Source organism: Dreissena polymorpha, chromosome 13, assembly GCF_020536995.1.
Source record: "Dreissena polymorpha isolate Duluth1 chromosome 13, UMN_Dpol_1.0, whole genome shotgun sequence".
Lineage (NCBI taxonomy): Eukaryota > Metazoa > Mollusca > Bivalvia > Myida > Dreissenidae > Dreissena > Dreissena polymorpha.
The window spans coordinates 25,508,267-25,530,340 of NC_068367.1; the positions used below are offsets into that span (position 1 = coordinate 25,508,267).

The 22,074-nt window shown below is 34.7% G+C and overlaps 3 protein-coding genes across 10 annotated transcripts in view; 1 reads left to right on the top strand and 2 right to left on the bottom strand.

The window, feature by feature from the left end:
* Positions 1–22,074, bottom strand: part of LOC127856449 (uncharacterized) — an 84,669-nt gene that overhangs the window by 29,708 nt on the left and 32,887 nt on the right. The window lies entirely within an intron of this gene.
* LOC127856452 (succinate dehydrogenase cytochrome b560 subunit, mitochondrial-like) lies at positions 8,009–19,125 on the bottom strand. The gene is made up of 6 exons (XM_052392666.1): positions 19,059–19,125; positions 18,763–18,816; positions 16,968–17,087; positions 16,515–16,576; positions 14,629–14,795; positions 8,009–9,280 (listed from the first exon to the last, which is right to left on the bottom strand). The coding sequence occupies exons 1-6, from the start codon at positions 19,073–19,075 to the stop codon at positions 9,176–9,178; spliced, it is 525 nt and encodes a 174-aa protein (XP_052248626.1). The 5' UTR covers positions 19,076–19,125; the 3' UTR covers positions 8,009–9,175.
* The window catches only part of LOC127856446 (tubulin monoglutamylase TTLL4-like), an 87,989-nt gene continuing 87,706 nt past the window's right edge, over positions 21,792–22,074 (top strand). For all 8 annotated transcript variants that reach the window (XR_008038034.1, XM_052392654.1, XM_052392656.1 and 5 more), the window contains exon 1: positions 21,792–21,938. The gene's annotated coding sequence lies outside the window, so the exon portion shown is untranslated. The remainder of the gene's footprint in view (positions 21,939–22,074) is intronic.

Genomic DNA, 22,074 nt, shown 5'->3' on the forward strand with positions numbered 1-22,074 from the left:
TTTGGTGGATTATAAGACGGATTTCAGTGTGAATCAGGTAGTTTTAAATAATATTTACTTTGTGTTTGTATTAACACTACGATTTGTTTACAAAACAAGCCAGAATAATCTAAAATACCGGGAAATGTCATTCTGAATTTGAAAACACTTGAGCACATGGTGTGTTACTAAAAATAGAAATAACGTCATATGAGCGTGAAATCTCGGGAGATTTGCATTTCAAGAAAGTCTGTCACATCGCTCGATATGTAAGAGCAGAATAGATAAATTTTAAATGTTTAAGATAGTATTTTGTGAAAGAATATATCAGTTAAATGTGAAAAATGGTTATCTTTCCGATCAAGTGGTTGATTTGGGCCAATAACTGCATATAAAAGCTTTTTTTGGACCGGTCTTTTTTAACTGTCAACTTTTCGGGAATTTCTGGTTGACTTTCCTAATGGGGTTGGTCCATAACTATAAAGTCGCGCCAGTCAAAAATCATAACAAGCGACATTTAAAGTTATGGTATCCAGAACTATTTAAATGGCAGCCGAAATACACATATATAATAAACAAATTTTACGGATACCACCCGCTTACCATTCAGATAACGTGACTAAGCACATGTTTAAACTGTTAGATATATTAAAATCCGGTTTGCAATCAATGAATCCACTAGAATCATTATGTAATGCGAAAACTTGCTGCTTGCTTGTTTTTCATATGACCGTCACGATCTGTGCCGCCCTGACCGGCAGTCCCTGTCCCGAAAGCGCTTTTCTTTTTGTGACATGTTCAGCAGCGTCTGCATGTGTTTGTGTTTTATTGTCATGTAAATAAAACAAAAATTAATGGCGAGCCAGTTATAAATGGTCGATCTCTATTAAGTCGAAATCGTCATTAGTAACACCAGAAAAAATGGTACGCCCTATTATTGACAGTATATTAAATAAAACAAAAGTTATTGCTTTATTGTGTACAAAACTGCTTGTAATAGCAAGTTAACACTACATGTACAATTTATTATTAATTCAGGTCCTTTGAACATAAATACTCCTTAAAATTATCGGAGTTTGATTTTTACTCATCAATTAAAAAATCGATGAGTGAAATACTAGTACCCCTCGGCTGAAAAAATTATCTGGAGCTCTGGTTATGAGTTATGTAAATTTGTAGTATATGTTCTGTCTTTGGTAACAGCCAACATTTATGGATTGTCTAGTTTACACAAATCATTCCATGTAAAAATGGATAGATTAAATGGTCATGAAGTTAGATTTTGAGATAAGAAATTGTCAGTTGTGTTTTATAGTCAACACATGTTACTTCATAGATTAATTAAAAGAGATTTATGTTTGTTTATTCGACTCCAAATGCTAGTTTGTCTTGCATAAAAAATATTTATTGTTTTATAATTCACCCAAGTGAAATACTAGTATTTGGAATTTATTATTTAAGAAATAGTAAATCTCACTGAGGTCCCTATGGCATAATAGTGACCAGCCAGGCAGCCACAAACTGTATATGGACCGAAGCCGTAGGCTGAGGTCCATATAGAGTTTGTGGCTGCCTTGCTGGTCACTATAATGCCAAGGCCCATTGGGACCAAAGTGGAGTTTACTATTTCTTAAATAATAAATTCGTTAAAAAATGACGTCATTTTACAGTAAAACAGTGCAAATTTAGTGGTGTGTAACCCCGAACTGTCCATGTACAAAAAATATTGACCGGTCCATATACTCTTAGGTTTCTCTATCGCATTTTACAGACTGAAACCGAACATATAGATATAGAAGGACCAATATCTCTGAGGTGTAATATTGAATGTTATATCTGCTATGTGATTATGATGTTGCACAATTGTACAAGATTGTGCCATTTTGGAAAGATATTTGTAATTTGTCGAGTTAAAAGATGTCTGCTCTGTGATATGATTGTTAATTTTTTATTTCTTGCTAAATATAAATAATAATATATAACAAATTGTCTATTCATGTGCTAATGGATGTAATGTGCATATTGTTATATACAAAATGATGAATGTAATTATGTATCCTGGACACAAATTGCAAGACACTGACATATGTGCATGTACTGGTACTCGCGTGATCCTATCTGTTATATGAGATAATATTTTTTATTTTTATCATGTATTTTCCACATTCAAAGCAAATTGTGATATACCTGTGATTATAGTTTGTTTATTGCTACTTTTATTCAAAAAGGCTATTTTTATTTTCCCCTACCGGTTTCACCGGAGGGGACTTATGGTTTGCGCTCTGTGTATCTGTCTGTCTGTGAGTCTGTCTGTCACACATTTCTGGATCCTGCGATAACTAAGTTCTTAATATTTTTTCATGAAACTTGAAACATGGATAGAAGGCAATATGGAAATTATGCACGTCATTTCATTTTGTTCTTACGTCAAAAATTCTGGTAACTATGGCAACAAATAGACTAGATATACTGCTGAAAATGGTGGTTTTCTGGATCCTGCGATAACTTTATAAGTTCTTAATATTTTTTCATGAAACTTGCAACATGGATAGATGGCAATATGGACATTATGCACGTCATTTCATTTTGTTCCTACGTCAAAAATTGTGGTTGCTATGGCAACCCAAAAAAACAAAAACAAAAAAATTCTGAAAATGGTGGAATTTCTGACAATGGTGGAGCCGGTAGGGGACCATATTGCTTGACAATAGCCTTGTTTAGCATGATTGACTATTATTGTTTTTCTTCACTAGCATTTCTTTTATAGATATATATACTCATAAGATTTATATAATGTCTTATTTTTAACCAGGTTTTCCGAAGGAAAAAACTGGTTATTAGATTGGCGAATGCGGGCGGGCTGGCTGGCGGGCTGGCTGGCTGGCTGGCGGGCTGGCGGAATAAGCTTGTCCGGGCCATAACTATGTCGTTCATTGTCAGATTTTAAAATCATTTGGCACATTTGTTCACCATCATTGGACGGTGTGTCGCGCGAATTAATTACGTCGATATCTCCAAGGTCAAGGTCACACTTTGAGTTCAAAGGTCAAAAATGGCCATAAATGAGCTTGTCCGAGCCATAACTATGTCGTTCATCGTCAGATTTTAAAATCATTTGGCACATTTGTTCACCATCATTGGACGGTGTGTCGCGCGAAATAATTACGTCGATATCTCCAAGGTCAAGGTCACACTTTGAGTTCAAAGGTCAAAAATGGCCATAAATGAGCTTGTCCTGGCCATAACTATGTCATTCATTGTGAGATTTTAAAATCATTTGGCACATTTGTTCACCATCATGGGACGGTGTGTCCCACGAAAGAATCACGTCAATATCTCCAATGTCAAGGTCGCCACGACTAAAAATAGATTTAAAAAAAAAAAAAAAACTTACAAAGGGGGTTTATTTTTTTTGGTCATTTCAAAAGTTCAGTTTGAGTTTTCTCCCTTTATCAGATTTTTTTTCACAATGAAAACCTGGTTTTGTGACAATTTTGTCCCTTGTTTATTTATGTAATACAATCCATCAGTACTTAAAATAGTTGTTTTTTATACGCCCGTTTTTAAAAACCCGACGTATTATAGTTTCACCCTTGGCGGGCAGCAGTGTCCGCTCTCTTATTCAAATAGTTTCATCCGATTTTCACCAAACTTGGTCAGAAGTTGTGTCTAGACAATATCTAGGTCAAGTTCGAATATTGGTCATGCTGGGTCAAAAACTAGGTCACTGGGTCACTTAGTGCATTTCAAGGATTAAGCATGGTGTCCGCTCTCTTATTGAAGTAGTTTTCACCCGATCTTCACCAAACTTGGTCAGAAGTTGTGTCTAGATGATATGTAGGTCAAGTTCAAATATGGGTCATGCCGGGTCAAAAACTAGGTCACAATGTCACTTAGTGCACTTAAAGCGTTAAGAATGGTGTCTGCTCTCTAATTGAAGTAGTTTTCATCTGATCTTCACCTAATTTGGTCAGAAGTTGTGTCTGGATGATATGTAGGTCAAGTTCAAATATGGGTCATGCAGGGTCAAAAACGAGGTCATGAGGTCACTCAGTGCATTTCAAGCATTAAGCATGGTGTCCTCTCTCTCTATATATATATATAATTGAAGTAGTTTTCATTTGATCTTCACTGAATTTCGTCAGATGTTACGTCTAAATGATATCTAGGTTAAGTTCAAATATGGGTCATGCCGGGTCAATAACTAGGTCTCGAGGTCACTTAGTGCATTTCAAGCATTGAGCATGGTGTCCAAAACCTTGGAACAGGCGTATCTTTTGACAGTTTGGCACTCTTGTTCCACTTTAAAAGCAAATTGTTATATGCTGGTTAGAAATTTTTGTTAATTGATACTTTTACTCAAAGAGGCTATGTTTATACTATAAGTGTTTAATTTATAGATGACATGTAAGATGTATATACTAATTAGATTGATAAAAGGTCTAATTTTGTCCTTGTAATACAATGCATCGGTATTTAAGTTCACATGTTTTTTTCCACATTAAAAGTCATTTGTTACATGCTTGTTAGTAATTTTTGTTCATGCATAGACAATTTTTATACTATAATTGTTTTTTGTATCAGTATTTTTTTAAAAGATGTTTATGCTCATAAGATTGATATAATATCTAACTCATATTACAAATCATAGGTACAGTACTTCACATATGTAACATGGCCACTGGTGGTTTTACGTATTTTATCAGCTTCGCAATCTGTCTCTCCATTCTTTCTATCCATCCATTTTACTGTTAGTTTGAATTTGAACATATCAAATGTTTTTAATGTATTTTGTTTTATTGACAAATCCGAGATATTTCGTATTCATTTGTTTATGAATGTGATTGTTAATATTCATGTAATGGTTTAGTTGGTGATAATATTGTTTTTGGATATAATACTTTAATTTTAATTAGTATTAAATTAATTAAATATAATAATAAATTAAATATTAAATATTATTTAAATCAATTAATTTAAAAATATATATAATATATAATAATATATAATATAAAATATTAATATAAATATTAATTAAATTAATTAAATAAATTTATAATTAAACATGTTAGCTATTTTATAGTGCTTTATATTGCATTATTTGTCACATAAATATATTTTGCACATGTTTATAGTAATTTTATAAAACATTTTAGACAAAATGATTTGCTGGTGATTTGTTTTATTATATCAAATGATCAGTATATTTTTATAACATTTGTTTAAAATGAGTGGTAAATTTAATTCTGTGAGGGTTTTTTTATTACATAAAAACTTGTCATTAATCCTCATTTCCAACACATTTATTTGTCTTCTATGTTTTATCTGATGCAGCAAATGGAAGCTTATTTAACCCTTTCCCCATCAGAAACAAAATGAAAATGGCTTTTTCAATCAGAACAGCCTGCAAGTAACACTCAGTCTGTTCAGGTTTTATGCTGTTTGCTGCCCATCAGTATCTAAGGATTGGAAATGAAGCCTTTAAAAATAAAACTTGAATCAAGTAAGAAAGGTCTTTAATTTAATTTAAGTTTCTAAGTGACTGCAAATGCGTCAAAATACGTATCGAAGTTGTTAAGGGTTAATTAAGTGAGAATTATATTAATCTAAACCACTTTATTGTGTATAAATGACTATTAGGTATAGATTACACTTACAAAAGCCAGCCGATATACTTTAACTGAATGGGCAATACCAGAAAAGAAAAGCTGCATCTGCTGAATATTAACTCGATTTTAGTACATAGTGAATGGCATGTGTAAATTAAACAATTAAGTTAAAAATTGTGATAACTAACACGATGACTAATATGTTTGTTTTGTGCAGCTATTTCACAAGCTAATTGAAAAATGCAGTTTAATAAGAACAATGCTGGAGTTTTAGTGTGATTACCAAGCACATAGTCAACTTGATTCCTGTACAAAAACTAATATAAATTAGTTTTGTAAAAATAGTGACTAAAAATACCAATGCCCAACTTTGTCATGCGAATTGCAGCCTCAAAGGCACATAACTTACAAATAAACGGATCACTGCTCATGAACAAATTCTATCACTAACTTAACTTCCTAGTGACGTTGGTTTATTTACTATTTTCACTAGAATCGCTTGAGAAATGTTAAAGTGGTTTGCTCCTAAAACTTACAAAATGTTATGCATCTGCCTTAATTGAATGGCAATTAACAATTAATGAAACAAGTGGATCTCAGGGCATAACAGTGTCTAGAACATCAACACTTCAGGGCTATTTAAATGTCAAGATTAAATTCCTCGCAAGAGGACTTTTGAAGTAGTTTACTCCACAAACATAAAAAATTATGCCTCTGCCATACAAATAGCTAGGGTCAAGTGCACATATTTTACAAACACATGTGTGAATCAATGCACATTAAAAAAGTTTCTTGCTCTTTAAACTTCAGGATGGTGACATAAATCAAGTGTGATTTCAATTGCTTGAGAGGTCACAGTGACCTTGACCTTTGACCTAGTGACCCAATAAGAGATGTGTTTGTCAGAAACACAATGCGCCCCCCCCCTACTGCGCCACATTTAAATACAAGTCCACAGGTATGTAATGAACATTAAAGAAATTATAATTATATCATTAAAAAAACGTTGACAAATCAATCATTTGGGTTATAAATAATCAAAATAATAAATATGTACAGTAACTGTGAAAAGAACTTCAATTCTTGGTAAGGAAATATATAATATGAGATTTATAATTATATAATTTACTTCCCTTGAAAATAATTGTCTGTAACAAATCTCTATTTTTAGTAGCAATGTGCAGCTCCATGAGATACACATGCATGCCAAATATATAAAGTGGCTATGTTCAATATTGAATAATGTTCTCCCTTTTTAAAGCTTATTACTTCTCTTAAATCTGTATTTTTTACCGTAGGCCATAAAGGATGACCTTGACCTTTTACCTCAATGTGTTTGTCAGAAACACAATGCCGCCTATACTGCGCCACTGTGATTTATTTAACAAAAATATATACCTGGGCAGGTCAGATAACTATGTCCATTTAAAGCTCATTACTTTCCTTTACTTTGTATTTTGCACCCCGGACCTTAAAGGATGATGTTCAACTTGAAATTTTACCACTCAAAATGTGCAGCTCCATGAGATACACATGCATGCCAAATATCAATGTGCTATCTTCAATATTTAAAAAGTTATGGCCGATGTTAAGGTTTTAGCACGACGCCTACGGTGGACGACGAGCTGGCTATGACAATAGCTCGGGTTTTCTCCGAAAACAGCCTCGCTAAAAATTAGGCCATTTATCTGAATATTTTTGGGCCTTTTATTATAAAAGTATTTGGCCATTTATCATAATAGTTTTTAGCGAACTTATCATAACAGTATTTGTCCATTTATCATTATAACATTTGGTCGTTGATGATTATATTATTTGACCATTTATCAAAATAGTATTTGGCCATTTATTATAATAGTATTAGGCCATTTATCATAAGAGTATTTGGCCATTTATCATAATAGTATTTGGCCATTTATCATAATACTATTTGGCCATGTATCGTATTAGTGTATGGCCATTTATCATAGTATTTGGCCATTTATCATTATAGTATTTGGTCATGGATCAGAATAGTATTTGGCCATTGATCATGATAGTATTTGGCCATTTATCATAATAGTATTTGGCAATTGATCATAATAGTAGTTGGCCATTTATCACAATAGTCTTTAGTGATTATCATAATAGTATTTGGCCATTTATCATAATATTATTTGACCATTTATCCTAATAGTATTGGGCCATTTATCATAACAGTATTTGGCCGTAATATCATAATAGTATTGGGCCATTTATCATAACAGTATTTTCCATTTATCAGAATAGTATTTGGCCATTTATCGTAATAGTATTCGGCCATTTATCATTTTAGTATTAGGCCATTTCTTAGTGCATAATTGTCTGGATCAGTTTCATACGTTTGAACTTTAAGAAAGACTACAGGTATTTAATCCAGAGATACAATAACAACACGACACAGGAACTACCTAACAACTTTATATGGTCAAACATTCACTTGTACTACAAATAATATTATCTCTGTAATACTGACTCATAGGCATCAAGTAAATAAACAAAGAGGTATGTGACAATATGTATAACATGTATTCTCCCTGAATGAATGTCAGCAAATTTGTAAAATGCAATACTTGTGCTACAAAATTGCTTTATGCAATTTTTGTACAAAATATTATCACGAGATTTAGTTGCCATAACCACAAACAAGTACATCAATGAAAAAATAATATCAGTGTAGAGACAAATTGAAAAATACTGGTATGTATAAATCAAATAATAATATATGAAAATGCAAGCATGAATTCATATAAACAAATCAGAAAATATAACAGTTTACATTTGGTGCCAATAAAATATATAACAAAAATATTATAAAGAGTTCAAAAAAATATGTGACAAAAATATTATACAGAGTTCAAATAATACAGTGTTTACATTCATTATTTTAATCCACTAACCCTAATAATTTTAAGTTAAACTGGTAATCATCATGTTCAATATTTGCTAGCCTCACATTCATAAAAACCTTGCTCTGGGAATACTTGGCTAATCAATGCATATAAAGTGGTCTAATCAATGCATATAAAGTGGTCCAATCAATGCATATAAAGTGGTCTAACCAATGCATATAAAGTGGTCTAATCAATGCATATAAAGTGGTCTAATCAATGCATATAAAGTGGTCTAATCAATGCATATAAAGTGCTTGGCTAATCAATGCATATAAAGTGGTCTAATCAATGCATATAAAGTTGTCTAATCAATGCATATAAAGTGGTCTAATCAATGCATATAAAGTGACATCACAGGTTAGCCTGTGCACTCTTTACACGATAATCATCACTCCACTTTAATTGTATTTTCATAAGAAGGAGGCCTCTTTTTAGGGATAACCAATTAAGACGGAAAGAGACGTCCCTGATTAGCATGTGCGCACTGCAAAGGCTATTCTGGGAAGACACTTTACGGTCATGCATGAATCCCAGTTTTCCAAGAACACGTCTCATTATGTACACATATCTGATTTCTACTGTTCTAGACCACATTAAATTTCGGTATCTCATAGTCAGGGCAAAGACTGATAGGGTGAAAATTATCTCCACAAAGTCTTGAGCAATGTTCCTAGGTTACAGACACATAAGCCCAGCCGTTGTGAGAAGTGTAGCTGCTAGCAAGGCATAGCCGGTCTGGTAAAGCTGCTCAGTCGAGTAGCCCTTTCCTGTGTCCCATACCTGGAATTGAAGAACTACAACATTCAGTTTCACTTGAAACACATTTATTTAAGCTTGATTGAAGTGAAAGTGAATAGTCTAAAGGTTATTGAAACACTCAAAAGAGTCCCGAGTCTGTTTCCTGGGTAGAACCAGTACTTGGTGTCTTTGGGGTAGATCTAAGAACGCTCCCACAATTGGGATCACACCCATGACCTCCCAGTTACTAGGCCGATACTTCCACATGGCGACCTCTTCTACCACATTGCACAAACCTACCCTAATTTGAACCACGGTGTACTGGTCCCTGGGCTAGATCAGTTGAGTAAGAGATAATTGATACAGGTAGCTGAGAGTGTGAATTGCATCCTGACATTATACATTTTGTTGGCATTAATGATAACCCATTCACACATAACTTTTGTGACATGGCTGGGAATAAAACCCACGATCCATTGATACTTAACTACCCCAGTATTGATTTTCTTTCTGAATTAATTTTTGCAACAATATCACTAATTTCATATGATACAATTAACGTACAAAAACTGGGTTTTGAAGACATAAAAATTATACAATTATGCTGTCATGTGATATTGTCTAAGAAGCATAATTATTTAATTATATTATAAAACAAGTATAACATTATATATTTATTATGTTTTATAGGTATAAAACAAGAATTAAAAAAAGAAAGAAACGAGAGATGTGTTCGTCAGAAACACAATGCCCCCTATAACGCCGGTTTGAAATATAAAAAAATGACTTTTGACCTTGAAGGATGACCTTGACCTTGAACTTCCACCACTCAAAATGTGCAGCTTCATGAGATACACATGCATGCCAGATATGAAGTTGATATCTTCAATATTGCAAAAGTTATGGCCAACGTAAAAGTCATGAACCCTACCATTCACAAATTAGTACAGGAAAGAAATGACAATTATGTCATTTAAAAAAAAACTTTGACAAATCAATCATTTCATTTAAAAATAATCAAAATAAAAAATTTGTACAGTAACTGTGAAAAGAACTTAAATTCTTGGTAAGGAAATATATAATCAGAGATTTATAATTATATAAATTACTTCCCTTGAAAATAATTGTCTCTAACAAATCTCTATTTTTAGTACTTTAGCAAATAATTAAAAGCCACTACTGTGACTGTAGATTCACCACTCAAAATGTGCAGCTCCATGAGATACACATGCATGCCAAATATCAAGTTGGTATGTTCAATATTGAACAAGGGTTGTTTGTAAAACATGCATGCCCCCCATATGGGCTCTCCGTTGTAGTGACAGCCATTGTGTGAATATGTTTTTTGTCACTGTGACCATGACCTTTGACATAGTGACCTGAAAATCATTAGGGGTCATCTGCCAGTCATGATCAATGTACCTATGAAGTTTCATGATCCTAGCCATAAGCGTTCTTTAGTTATCATCCGGAAACCATTTTACTATTTCGGGTCACCGTGACCTTGACCTAGTGACCTGAAAATCAATAGGGGTCATCTGCAAGTCATGATCAATCTACCTATTAACTTTCATGATCCTAGGAATAAGCGTTCTTCAGTTATCATCCGGAAACCATTTTACTATTTCGGGTCACCGTGAACTTGACCTTTGACCTAGTGACCTCAAAATCGATAGGGATCATCTGCCGGTCATGATCAATGTACCTATGAAGTTTCATGATCCTAGGCATAAGTGTTCTTGAGTTATCATCCGGAAACAATTTCACTATTTCAGGTCACCATGACCTTGACCTTTGACCTAGTGACCTCAAAATCAATATGGGTCATCTGCAAGTCATCATCAATGTACCTATGAAGTTTCATGATCATAGCCATTAGCGTTCTTGAGTTATTATCCGGAAACCATTTACTATTTCAGGTCACCATGACCTTGACCTTTGATATAGTGACCTAAAAATCAATAGGGGTCAACTGCCAGTCATGATTAATGTACCTATGAAGTTTCATAATCCGAGGCATAAGCATTCTTAAGATATCATCCGGAAACCATTTTACTATTTCAGGTCACCGTGACCTTGACCTTTGACCTAGTGATCTGAAAATCAATAGGGGTCATCTGCCAGCCATTATCAATCTACCTACAAAGATTCATGATCCTAGGCATAAGCTTTCTTGAGTTATCATCCGGAAACCATTTTCCTATTTCGGGTCACGGTGACCTTGACCTTTGACCTAGTGACCTGAAAATCAATAGGGGTCATCTGCGAGTCATGATCAATCTACCTATCAAGTTTCATGATCCTAGGCCTAAGCGTTCTTGAGTTATCATCCAGAAACCATTTTACTATTTCGGGTCACTGTGACCTTGACCTTTGACCTAGTGACCTGAAAATCTATAGGGGTCATCTGCGAGTCATGATCAATCTACCTATCAAGTTTCATGATCCTAGGCCTAAGCGTTCTTGAGTAAACATCCGGAAACCATTTTACTATTTTGGGTCACCGTGACCTTGACCTTTGACCTAGTGACCTCAAAATCAATAGGGGTCATCTGCGAGTCATGATCAATCTACCTATCAAGTTTCATGATCCTAGGCCTAAGCGTTCTTGAGTTATCATCCGGAAACCATTTTACTATTTCGGGTCACCGTGACCTTGACCTAGTGACCTGAAAATCAATAGGGGTCATCTGCGAGTCATGATCAATCTACCTATCAAGTTTCATGATCCTAGGAATAAGCGTTCTTCAGTTATCATCCGGAAACCATTTTACTATTTCGGGTCACCGTGAACTTGACCTTTGACCTAGTGACCTCAAAATCGATAGGGATCATCTGCCGGTCATGATCAATCTACCTATCAAGTTTCATGATCCTAGGAATAAGCGTTCTTGTGTTATCATCCGGAAACCATTTCACTATTTCAGGTCACCATGACCTTGAACTTTGACCTAGTGACCTCAAAATCAATAGGGGTCATCTGCAAGTCATCATCAATGTACCTATGAAGTTTCAAGATCGTAGCTATTAGCGTTCTTGAGTTATTATCCGGAAACCATTTTACTATTTCAGGTCACCGTGACCTTGATCTTTGATATAGTGACCGGAAAATCAATAGGGGTCAACTGCCAGTCATGATCAATGTACCTATGAAGTTTCATGATCCTAGGCATAAGCATTCTTGAGATATCATCCGGAAACCATTTTACTATTTCGGGTCACCTTTACCTTTGACCTAGTGATCTGAAAATCAATAGGGGTCATCTGCCAGCCATTATCAATCTACCTACAAAGATTCATGATCCTAGGCATAAGCTTTCTTGAGTTATCATCCGGAAACCATTTTACTATTTCGGGTCACTGTGACCTTGACCTTTGACCTAGTGACCTCAAAATCAATAGGGGTCATCTGCGAGTCATGATCAATCTACCTATCAAGTTTCATGATCCTAGGCCTAAGCGTTCTTGAGTTATCATCCAGAAACCATTTTACTATTTCGGGTCACTGTGACCTTGACCTTTGACCTAGTGACCTGAAAATCAATAGGGGTTATCTGCGAGTCATGATCAATCTACCTATCAAGTTGCATGATCCTAGGCCTAAGCGTTCTTGAGTTAACATCCGGAAACCATTTTACTATTTTGGGTCACCGTGACCTTGACCTTTGACCTAGTGACCTCAAAATCAATAGGGGTCATCTGCGAGTTATGATCAATGTACCTATTAAGTTTCGTGATCCTAGGCCCAAGCGTTCTTGAGTTATCATCCGGAAACCACCTGGTGGACGAACTGACCAACAGACCGACCGACAGACCGACCAACCGACATGTGCAAAGCAATAAACCCCCTCTTCTTCGAAAGGGGGCATAATAATTATCTCCCTTTAAAGCTTATTACTTCCCTTGGATTTGTATTTTTGACCTTAGACCTTGAAGGATGACCTTGACCTTTTCCCACGATGTGTTTGTCAGAAACACAATGCCACCTACTGCGGCGCTTTGATTTATTTAACAAAAATATATGTTTTGGCAGGTCAGATAATTATGTCCATTTAAAGCTTATTACTTCCATTGGATTTGTTTTTTTACCCCGTAACCTAGTTTTTCACCCGGCATGACCCATGTTCGAACTTGACCTAGATATTGTCTAGATACAACTTCTGACCAAGTTTCGTAAAGATCGGATGAAAACTATTTGAATAAGAGAGCGGACAGGAAAAGTGTGACAGACGGACAGTGCGAAAACTATATACCCCTTTTTCTTCGAAAGGGGGCATAAAAATCTTATCCACAACTGGGCTCGAACCACTGATTCTCGGAGTAAAAGTCAAGCGCTCAAACCACTCAGCCATCCGTACTTGCATAGCCCGAGATGTATTTTAATTATGCTATTTATAAGCAATCTTCGTAATGTCACAAAATATTACAATAGATCTCTCCAAATTATTCAATCCTTTCGTGTCTGTAATTCTTTATAATTGTCAATGTTTTTTAGTGTCAAATGATGCATATAATGGATATTTTAGATCATGGTAAATGTTCAGTATTACTATTTCCTTGCAAAAATCATAACATAACTACAACGAAAATTTGTGAAACTGAAACATTTGTTTCTAAATTTTGTCAAATTTCCTCAACGTGAAAATGTCCCTTTATAAGAACATTGATAAGATCTTCTGTTCTTCAAGTTTTCAACAGACTGATTTATTATGTTATTTGGGTTGCAGCAAATCTTTATTGCATGGATCAATCCAGGATTTAACAAGATATGTGTTTGTCAGAAACACTATGTCCCCTTTTGCGCCGCTTTGAAGCTATATATTTGACCTTTGACCTTGAAGGATGACCTTGACCTTTCACCACTCAGAATGGGCAGCTCCATGAGATACACATGCATGCCAAATATCAAGTTGCTATCTTCAATATTGCAAAAGTATTCATTAAATGAGCGATTTTGACCCATATATTTGACTTTTGACCTTGAAGGATGACCTTGACCTTTCACCACTCAAAATGTGCAGCTATATGAGATACACATGCATGCCAAATTGCTATCTTGAATATTGCAAAAGTTATTGCAAATGTTAAAGTGGGCAAACAAACAAACGAACAAACACACAAACCAACAGACAGGGCAAAAACAATATTTCCCCTACTATAGTGGTGGGGGACATAAAAAGGCAAGATGTTCTTTGCTGAAAGAGGCACCTACAGCTTCCTTCTAAAAAAATATCATATCTTTCTTCCTAAATTATAAAGCATAATTCACTCCCTTTGTGCAAAGATGTACCAGGTGATATTAAAATTTAATGTCACATGGTACCTTTTGCACCGTTCGGGTGATATATTCTTTAAAACAAATAAGGGAACTAACTTCCCAATGTACTCACAAAATGTCTTATGCTGGCCCAGAAATGGAAACTGAAGCATAAAGCCAGGTTCAGCTTCACAAATATAACCCCACTCTGAACTAATGGACCAGAGTTCTGTAGAAGTGCATAATAACCCGCGAAATCCTTAGTGCCGAACAGGTAGATCATGGGTGCAGCAAAGAAAGCTGAAAATGGCATAAAAGACATTGAAATGTTAGGAATATTGATCATGTCTGATAGATACATCAACTGATTTTCAAAAACATAATAAACAAGAACTGCTTTAAAGTGAGTTTGTGAAACACAATGCCCCCACAGAGCTTTGAAGCAGCACCACAGCTACCGGTATTTACATATAATAAGAGAAAATTGTCCAAGGCCCATAACTTCACAAACAAGAGCACCGCATAACGGGTGCCACGCTCGGCTGCGAAAACTTGTCAGAATTTTATTTTTTTAGAGGTCACAGTGACATTGATTTTTGACCTAGTGACCCAAAAACGGGTGTGGCGTGTAGAACTCATCAAGGTGCATCTACATATGAAGTTTCAAAGTTGTAGGTGGAAGGACTTTGATTTTAGAGCCTATGTTCAAAACCTTTACAAACCTTGACACGGATGGCGGACACGACGAGCTGGCTATGACAATACCTCGGGTTTTCTCCGAAAACAGCCGAGCTAAAAATCAATGGACTGGAACAAAACTCACACTGCATCTTTAAGTCATGTAAGTGGACTTGCAAACCTAAAATTAGCTAAATATCTGAAAGTGTTTGTAAAAAAACTTCTGAAAACGGTTATTAAAAATAAAATTTCTTAAGTCAAAGGCCCATTACTTTGCCAAAAATCCAAACCTTTTTGGGTGGAAGTTACGGGTTTCACAAATGAAGCTCTTGGTCTTGGACAACAAACCAAAATATTTCGCTTGTCTTTGAACAAAATTCATTCTTCAGGACAAGCTGATATGTTGTATTTTCGTGCCCTGTTGCAGTGCCTTGTCCCTTCTTAGAAAATTCCATTTTTCACAAATTTCAGAGGTTCGCAACAAATATATAGAAATTTGCAACTTAAGTTTTCACAATTTTAAACTTTGTGACTCAATCTTTTACAAGTTTGAAAAGTTTGTGAATCATTTTGTACTACCAGTAATTGATGGGCCAAAGCCGCTTTACAAAAACCAGAAAAAAGCCCTGTCTAGGTACGATGACCACTTATCAAACTCACATGTATTAGGAATAAGGAACTAATCCGATTTGCCTACATGAGAAGTGTATTTACTAACCTCTGCACCTACCAATCATACACATGTTAGTAGTTACTTATCAAAATTTCATAACATGAATTATAACCAGATTTTTGTAAGTTTTGGGACATTTTTAATTAAGTGGGTTTGATCCTTGCTTGTGTGAGTTCAATATATCTTCTTTGATAACACAAAGTGCTGGTTCTACCTGGGACAATAAATATCTCAAGAGATTCCAGCACAATTTTATACTTTGAACGCTGAGCATGTTTACTTGACTTAAAGTTCTGGTTCCACCCAAAATCTTAAATATCTCATGAGACTCCAACACAATTTTACACTTTGAACGCTAAGTATGTTTACTTGACTCAGAGTTCTGGTTCTACCCTGGGCATTAAATATCTCAAGAGACTTCAGCACAATTTTACACTTTGAACACTAAGTATGTTTACTTGACTCAGAGTTCTGGTTCTACCCTGGGCATTAAATATCTCAAGAGACTTCAGCACAATTTTACACTTTGAACACTAAGTATGTTTACTTGACTCAAATTGCTGGTTCTACCCAAAATATTAAATATCTCAAGAGCCTGAAGCACAATTTTACAAGTTGAACGCAGAAAATATTTTCTATTAACTAAATTGTAATTGTTAACTACAAACCTCCTGTGACAATACTGGCCGTGATTCTATTTGATATCGACAACATCATAGGGATATGATATCTGAAAACAAAAAGTTACAGGGTTAAAATGAATGTTAAGAAAATATAACAGCATGTCAAAAGAGATTTATGGGAGTAAAACTATAATTACTTTACTTTTTATGTGGTGTTACTAACTTTCTTAGTTAATTTTAACAAAATCAGTTATACTTTTTGTAAGCAGATAAAGAACATTGTCCATTTTGGGGAATAATCTATGTTTTGCCCACATTTGCAGCAAAGTTTTATATTAAATATATTATTTTTAAGTGGCTCAGTCTTTTTACACCCAAATTGTCTACAACAAATACATACTTGTATTATCAGAGTCTATCACTATTAAATTGTTGAATTATTTCTGTAAAAAAAATATTGTAAAAGCTTCAAACTTGACAAAACCTGCCATTTCTTACTTGTATATACTAAGATGTGGTGAAAGTGGTCTATTCCTTTGACTGTTTTTCTTCCAATACTTGTCCATCTTCGTCCCAGCTTTCTCAGCTGATGTGGATGCTGATGTACAGGGAACCACACTGAAAATTGTTGTCACATTTCAAATTGCCTTCTTTAAACAAGCATTGATCTGGGTAAAATAGGCTTGAGCATAAAGTGTTGTCCAGGATTAGACACCACTCTCTGGTTTTATTGTATTTTTTTATTAAAGGAAATCTCATGTTAACAAAAATCATGTCTAGGCACACATGTGATTTACGAAAAAAGAAAAGTTTTAAAGTACTGTATTTTTTTACAAGTATTAGTTTATATTGATTAAAATACCACGGCTGGTATATTATATTACTTGAAACAAGAAATATCTTTAAAAAGATATACGGTGTTGATGTTTTAATGTTTTGCAACCAGTGAAAGGAGATGGAATGAAGAGACCATGTATTTTAATGAAGGTAGTGAGTGATAATATATTTTAATGTCTTAACAAATAAAATGAAGAACAAGAAGAGGTGAATTTGTATGTTTTATTGACAATAAGTATAGTAATGACTAAGTTTTCATAGTTGAACGGGTAGTACATTAGTTTCAGTAGGAAAAGAAAACATATTCGCCACTGAAAAACAATGAACATGATGTTGGAAATAAAAAAAAAATAATGTGTTATAATGTGTACAGATGTTAGTAGAATGTAAACATAAAAGACTCAATATTGCAAGCATCATAGTGATATGATTTTTTTGCAGAAAAACAGAATTTTATATAAAAAAATTAACAAAACAAAGTACAAAGAGACATATTTACACTAATAAACGCAAATATGGATTATAATAAATCAAAGACAGATACATTTCCAACACCTATATATTTCCTTAGTATTGCCGGCTACCGCTCCCAAACCCCCGGTTTGTCGATAGTGGCAAACAACTGCTTACGGGTAAAGTGCAATCTAGCCTGTAATTGTAGTGTGGCCGCTTAGGCATGTAAACAATAGATTATAGATTCTTTTAATTGTACAGACATGTGATTTATGCTATACTGCTTCGTAAACTAAGGAGAAACGTTTCGATGTAATGTTTAGAGGATGTTTTGTATCATGACAGTTTTTAATTTACTGTAATTTACATGTAATTTACAATATATTCATATTTCAGTTCAAATGATATGCATCCAATGCTTTAGTATAGGAACCAGACTACCAATGTTTAAGGTGGTTTTTGTATTATTAGCCAATGCACAATTCGGATTTATTTATTTTGGACCTATCATGAATGAAGGTCATCTAAGGTCAAAGTTGACGTTAAACAGCTACGCCGAAAATGTTGTTAAATTTTCATGTTTTCAGTATATTAGGTAATAAATTTTACTGGGTACCAGGTAACTACGGTACTATAAATAACGCAAGTAGATTGATCAATATCGTTACATGGCAAACCCAGGAATGCAAATTGTGCATTGGTATTGAATTGTATATATTTTATATATAAAATGATCCATCTACTTGCGTTATTTGTAGTGTATATCATTATGTCACATAATTTCGTGAAATACTTTCGATTTCACATCGTGAAATTTGATTACAGAATATACTGAAAATATGAACTTTTTTCAAGTAAGGTAATATACCACTTGTGATATTTTAATCAAAATAAACTAATAATTGTAAAAAAATACCAAGTTATGATGCAACTTATTCATCATAATTTTGATATAAAAGGCTTCCGAGTTGCAAATTGTATTTGTTGAATTTAAATTGCTCACCATTTTTGAAGGCACGCCAACCTTCCAAACAGTTGTTGGTTATTTAGTCCAAGCCTGAAAATCAACATTATAAAATCAGAAACAAGACAACTTCTAACTTCTAAGTTCTAAATTGTAATGTCGTGTTGACATGACCTCCAACCAAAGTTACATAACGGGTATTTACTATTAATTTTACATTTTGATTCGCAGTTCTTATAACTGAGATTAAGAAACTGTTGTTTTAAAGTTTTCGCACATTTGTTAACATTTGTTCATTTAATTTCAAGACATGTTTAAGGATTAATAAACATAACCTCAACGCCGATGCCATTGCTGTTATGTTGACAGAGCGCACTTTCAGGTTACAAAATAGTAAAAGATTGCGCAAAAAAGGTTACATTCCACTATAAAATGGCATAAAAAAGGTGCAAAACCAGTCAATTTTTTATACGAGTGGAGTTCTTTCTTGCCAATCTCATGACTTGCCTTTGTGTTGTTTAAATCGATAAAGCTTAAAATGCCCTGGAAGAAAATGTATAGTTTAAGGTCTCTATGTTCAAAATAGTGCATGTTTAGACGTAAAAGTTGGCTTGTGTAAGGAAAATATGTGGCATATTGTGATATTGAGACCCGGCTTGAATAAATGTGATTAAGTTCGCCCTTGCTACGTGTTTCCCCCGTGTAACGCTCACCTCGTAAGGCTTATTGGGATTACAGCCCAAAAGAGCAGAAAGGTTGACACAATCAACGCCCTTTTGTTAAAAAAGACGCTAATCTTACATCTTTGAACAACTATATTCATTATACGCAATATACTACAGGGAAAATGGACCCGGGCGAACACGTAAAGAGGGTGAACTATGTGTGCAATATAAATCAGAAAACCGGGAACCGTCAAGTTTGAAAAGCAGACGGCATGGTATGTGCAATGGTTTTAAAACTAGAACAGGGTCGTCAAATGTACCACCAACTGATAGTTATACATCGGAGCGAGATACACATTTGTAACGATGCTCAGGTACGACGAGGCAGCTGCCGCGACTTGAATTTTCGTACCAACAGCAAAATATTCGTTGTCAGACAATCGATTGTCAGGTAAATGCCAGTTGCTGCATAATGAAATTATTTACTGCAACTGAAGGAAACGTTTAAAAAAAGCATTATACCATCTTCGTCGGTTGTTTAAATTTTACCATGTTCCGTATGCAAAGCAAAGCGTGCCTTCTACTACATTTGCGATACTGAATATAGAAGTCCCATATGTTCTCAGAAACGTGTTGCATATTAATTATTGCCCTTCAGTTCTAGTTTACGCAAATGTAGCTTTTGTTCACTACTACATGTAGTTTGGGACGACAATTCAACCGAAGTTTTAGAATGAAGAGGAATCTCGGAGTTGACTTCAAAGTCTTTTCAACGCCGTCAGTAAAGCTCAATCGGTCGTTGTTGGCTTAGGTACTACTTACCGTATAATAGCTACGTCTCTGCTTAAAAGTATCCCATGTATCCTTAGGTTTAAAATAATGTACCACGGTTACGGAAAATATGCTTAAAGGCAACCGACTATACTCCTGTGTACTTTTTGGTATATTTTGCTTGTTCCCGTGGCGTCTTTTGTCGCGATTCCCTATAAGAACGCATTATGAATCATATTCCGATTCTTTGTGTGTGTGTGTGTGTGTGTGGGGGGGGGGGGGGTAACAATGATTAGTTTAAAACTAGTAAATAGCACATAACTCTAACATACATTTTAACGAAAAGAAGGCAGTACAATTAATTGGTAGTTATTATAAAGAAATGATATACATATACTTTATTAGGTATTCAACGTATTTATTGTTACTGAAGCTCAAGGCGAGCACAATTCTTTTACAGAGGCATGCTCCCGCACCCATATAGTGCCTTGGCTAAAACTTGCCTCTTGCTACGCCAGAAATGTATATGCATTTCATCGCAATTTTTCCGTTTCTCTGCCCAAACGCCAAGTATTTACATGACGTACTTGCGAACGAACGCTTCTCTTTTAGAGTCTCGATTATTTTCATTTTGTGTTAAGATTATTTAGATAATTAAGGGGAGAATAATTCTACGTGTTTAAAAAAACTTATAGGCAGTAGTTATACACATTCGAGTGGTTCGTTTGATCATGGATAAAGATAAAAACAAACAGTGTGAAATGTTATTTTTGCGGGCAAATTCGTGCAAACATTTTCAGCTGAATAAAGGTTGTATTCAGGGCTAAAGCTAACTTACTTTATGTGTTTGTTTATCACTCGGGCTGTAGACCGCTGGGTACTAATACTATAGCAAAATTACTTCATCGATTTTATATCCCTCGTCGAAAGGCGTATGAATATATAAATGGTAGGTGAAACTCCATCCGTGCGTGAGTGCGCCGTCCGTCACACAACCTGGACCCTTTTAGATTTTAGTAAACTCTGTTAAAGTGATATTATGGGAATTTTTCACTGTTGAATTAAGATGAAAAGAATTAACAGGTCAAAAGTGTAAGTCAAAATGTGGTAACTGACTAATTATCCGCAACTCATCTTGCTACCAGTTGTTTATTAAAAATATATTTTATATTCGATATTTTACGTGACTCACCCAGTCCTGTTAGCCGAAATGATCCGTAAAACAAAAGTGTGTCTTTGTGTCGTATAAACGAATCTGCACTAAACCTAAATTTAGGCTCACATTGTACATGCATGATCAGTTGTCAAACGAAAGTACGGTTGATATTCAAATGCATTATTTTTTCTTTCCGTCGACAGATGTGAAGTGAAAACACCAAATATAAACAAAGGTTGCTATAGACCCCTATAAACTGTAAGATGCCCATAATTTCGCTTTAACGTTAGAATTGAAAACTGTATGACGTTTAGTGTTCTGTAACCGAAATTATTTTTTTCGCTAGTTGTTATTCTCTCCGGTCAGAGCAGGTTGGCGGTGGATTCAATATTAAGGACGGCGACTTGTGATTGGTCGGTCTTTATATTACTGGCAATGTGATTGGCTGAATGATTGTTACTTAGCATCAACAGAAATAGTTTACATTCGCGATATCGAATTGCCGTGTGTTGATTATGAAGTGTGTTAATAATCAAGTGCAATTATTTTAAAAGCTCAACAAACGGTATCCTGTTCCTACCTATCCGATGCCATTATTTCAAAAGGATTTTACAATTTAATAGGTAATATATCTGCCATATTCATTTTGATTCACTTGAGGTACTAATTCGTCCTCAGACCACGTCGTACTTGCATGTTGAACGTGTGTTACTTTCAGTTCATTGTACCTCATCTTAAATGAAATTTTCATTTCATTTG

Bases quoted from the DNA above. Each gene is read 5' to 3' on its own strand.
- LOC127856452 (XM_052392666.1), bottom strand. The intron at 17,088-18,762 runs GTGAGCAATTTA...AACAATTTTCAG, and splicing joins TTGGCGTGCCTTCAAAAATG to TGTGGTTCCCTGTACATCAG. The intron at 16,577-16,967 runs GTAAGAAATGGC...TTTTGTTTTCAG, and splicing joins CCACATCTTAGTATATACAA to ATATCATATCCCTATGATGT.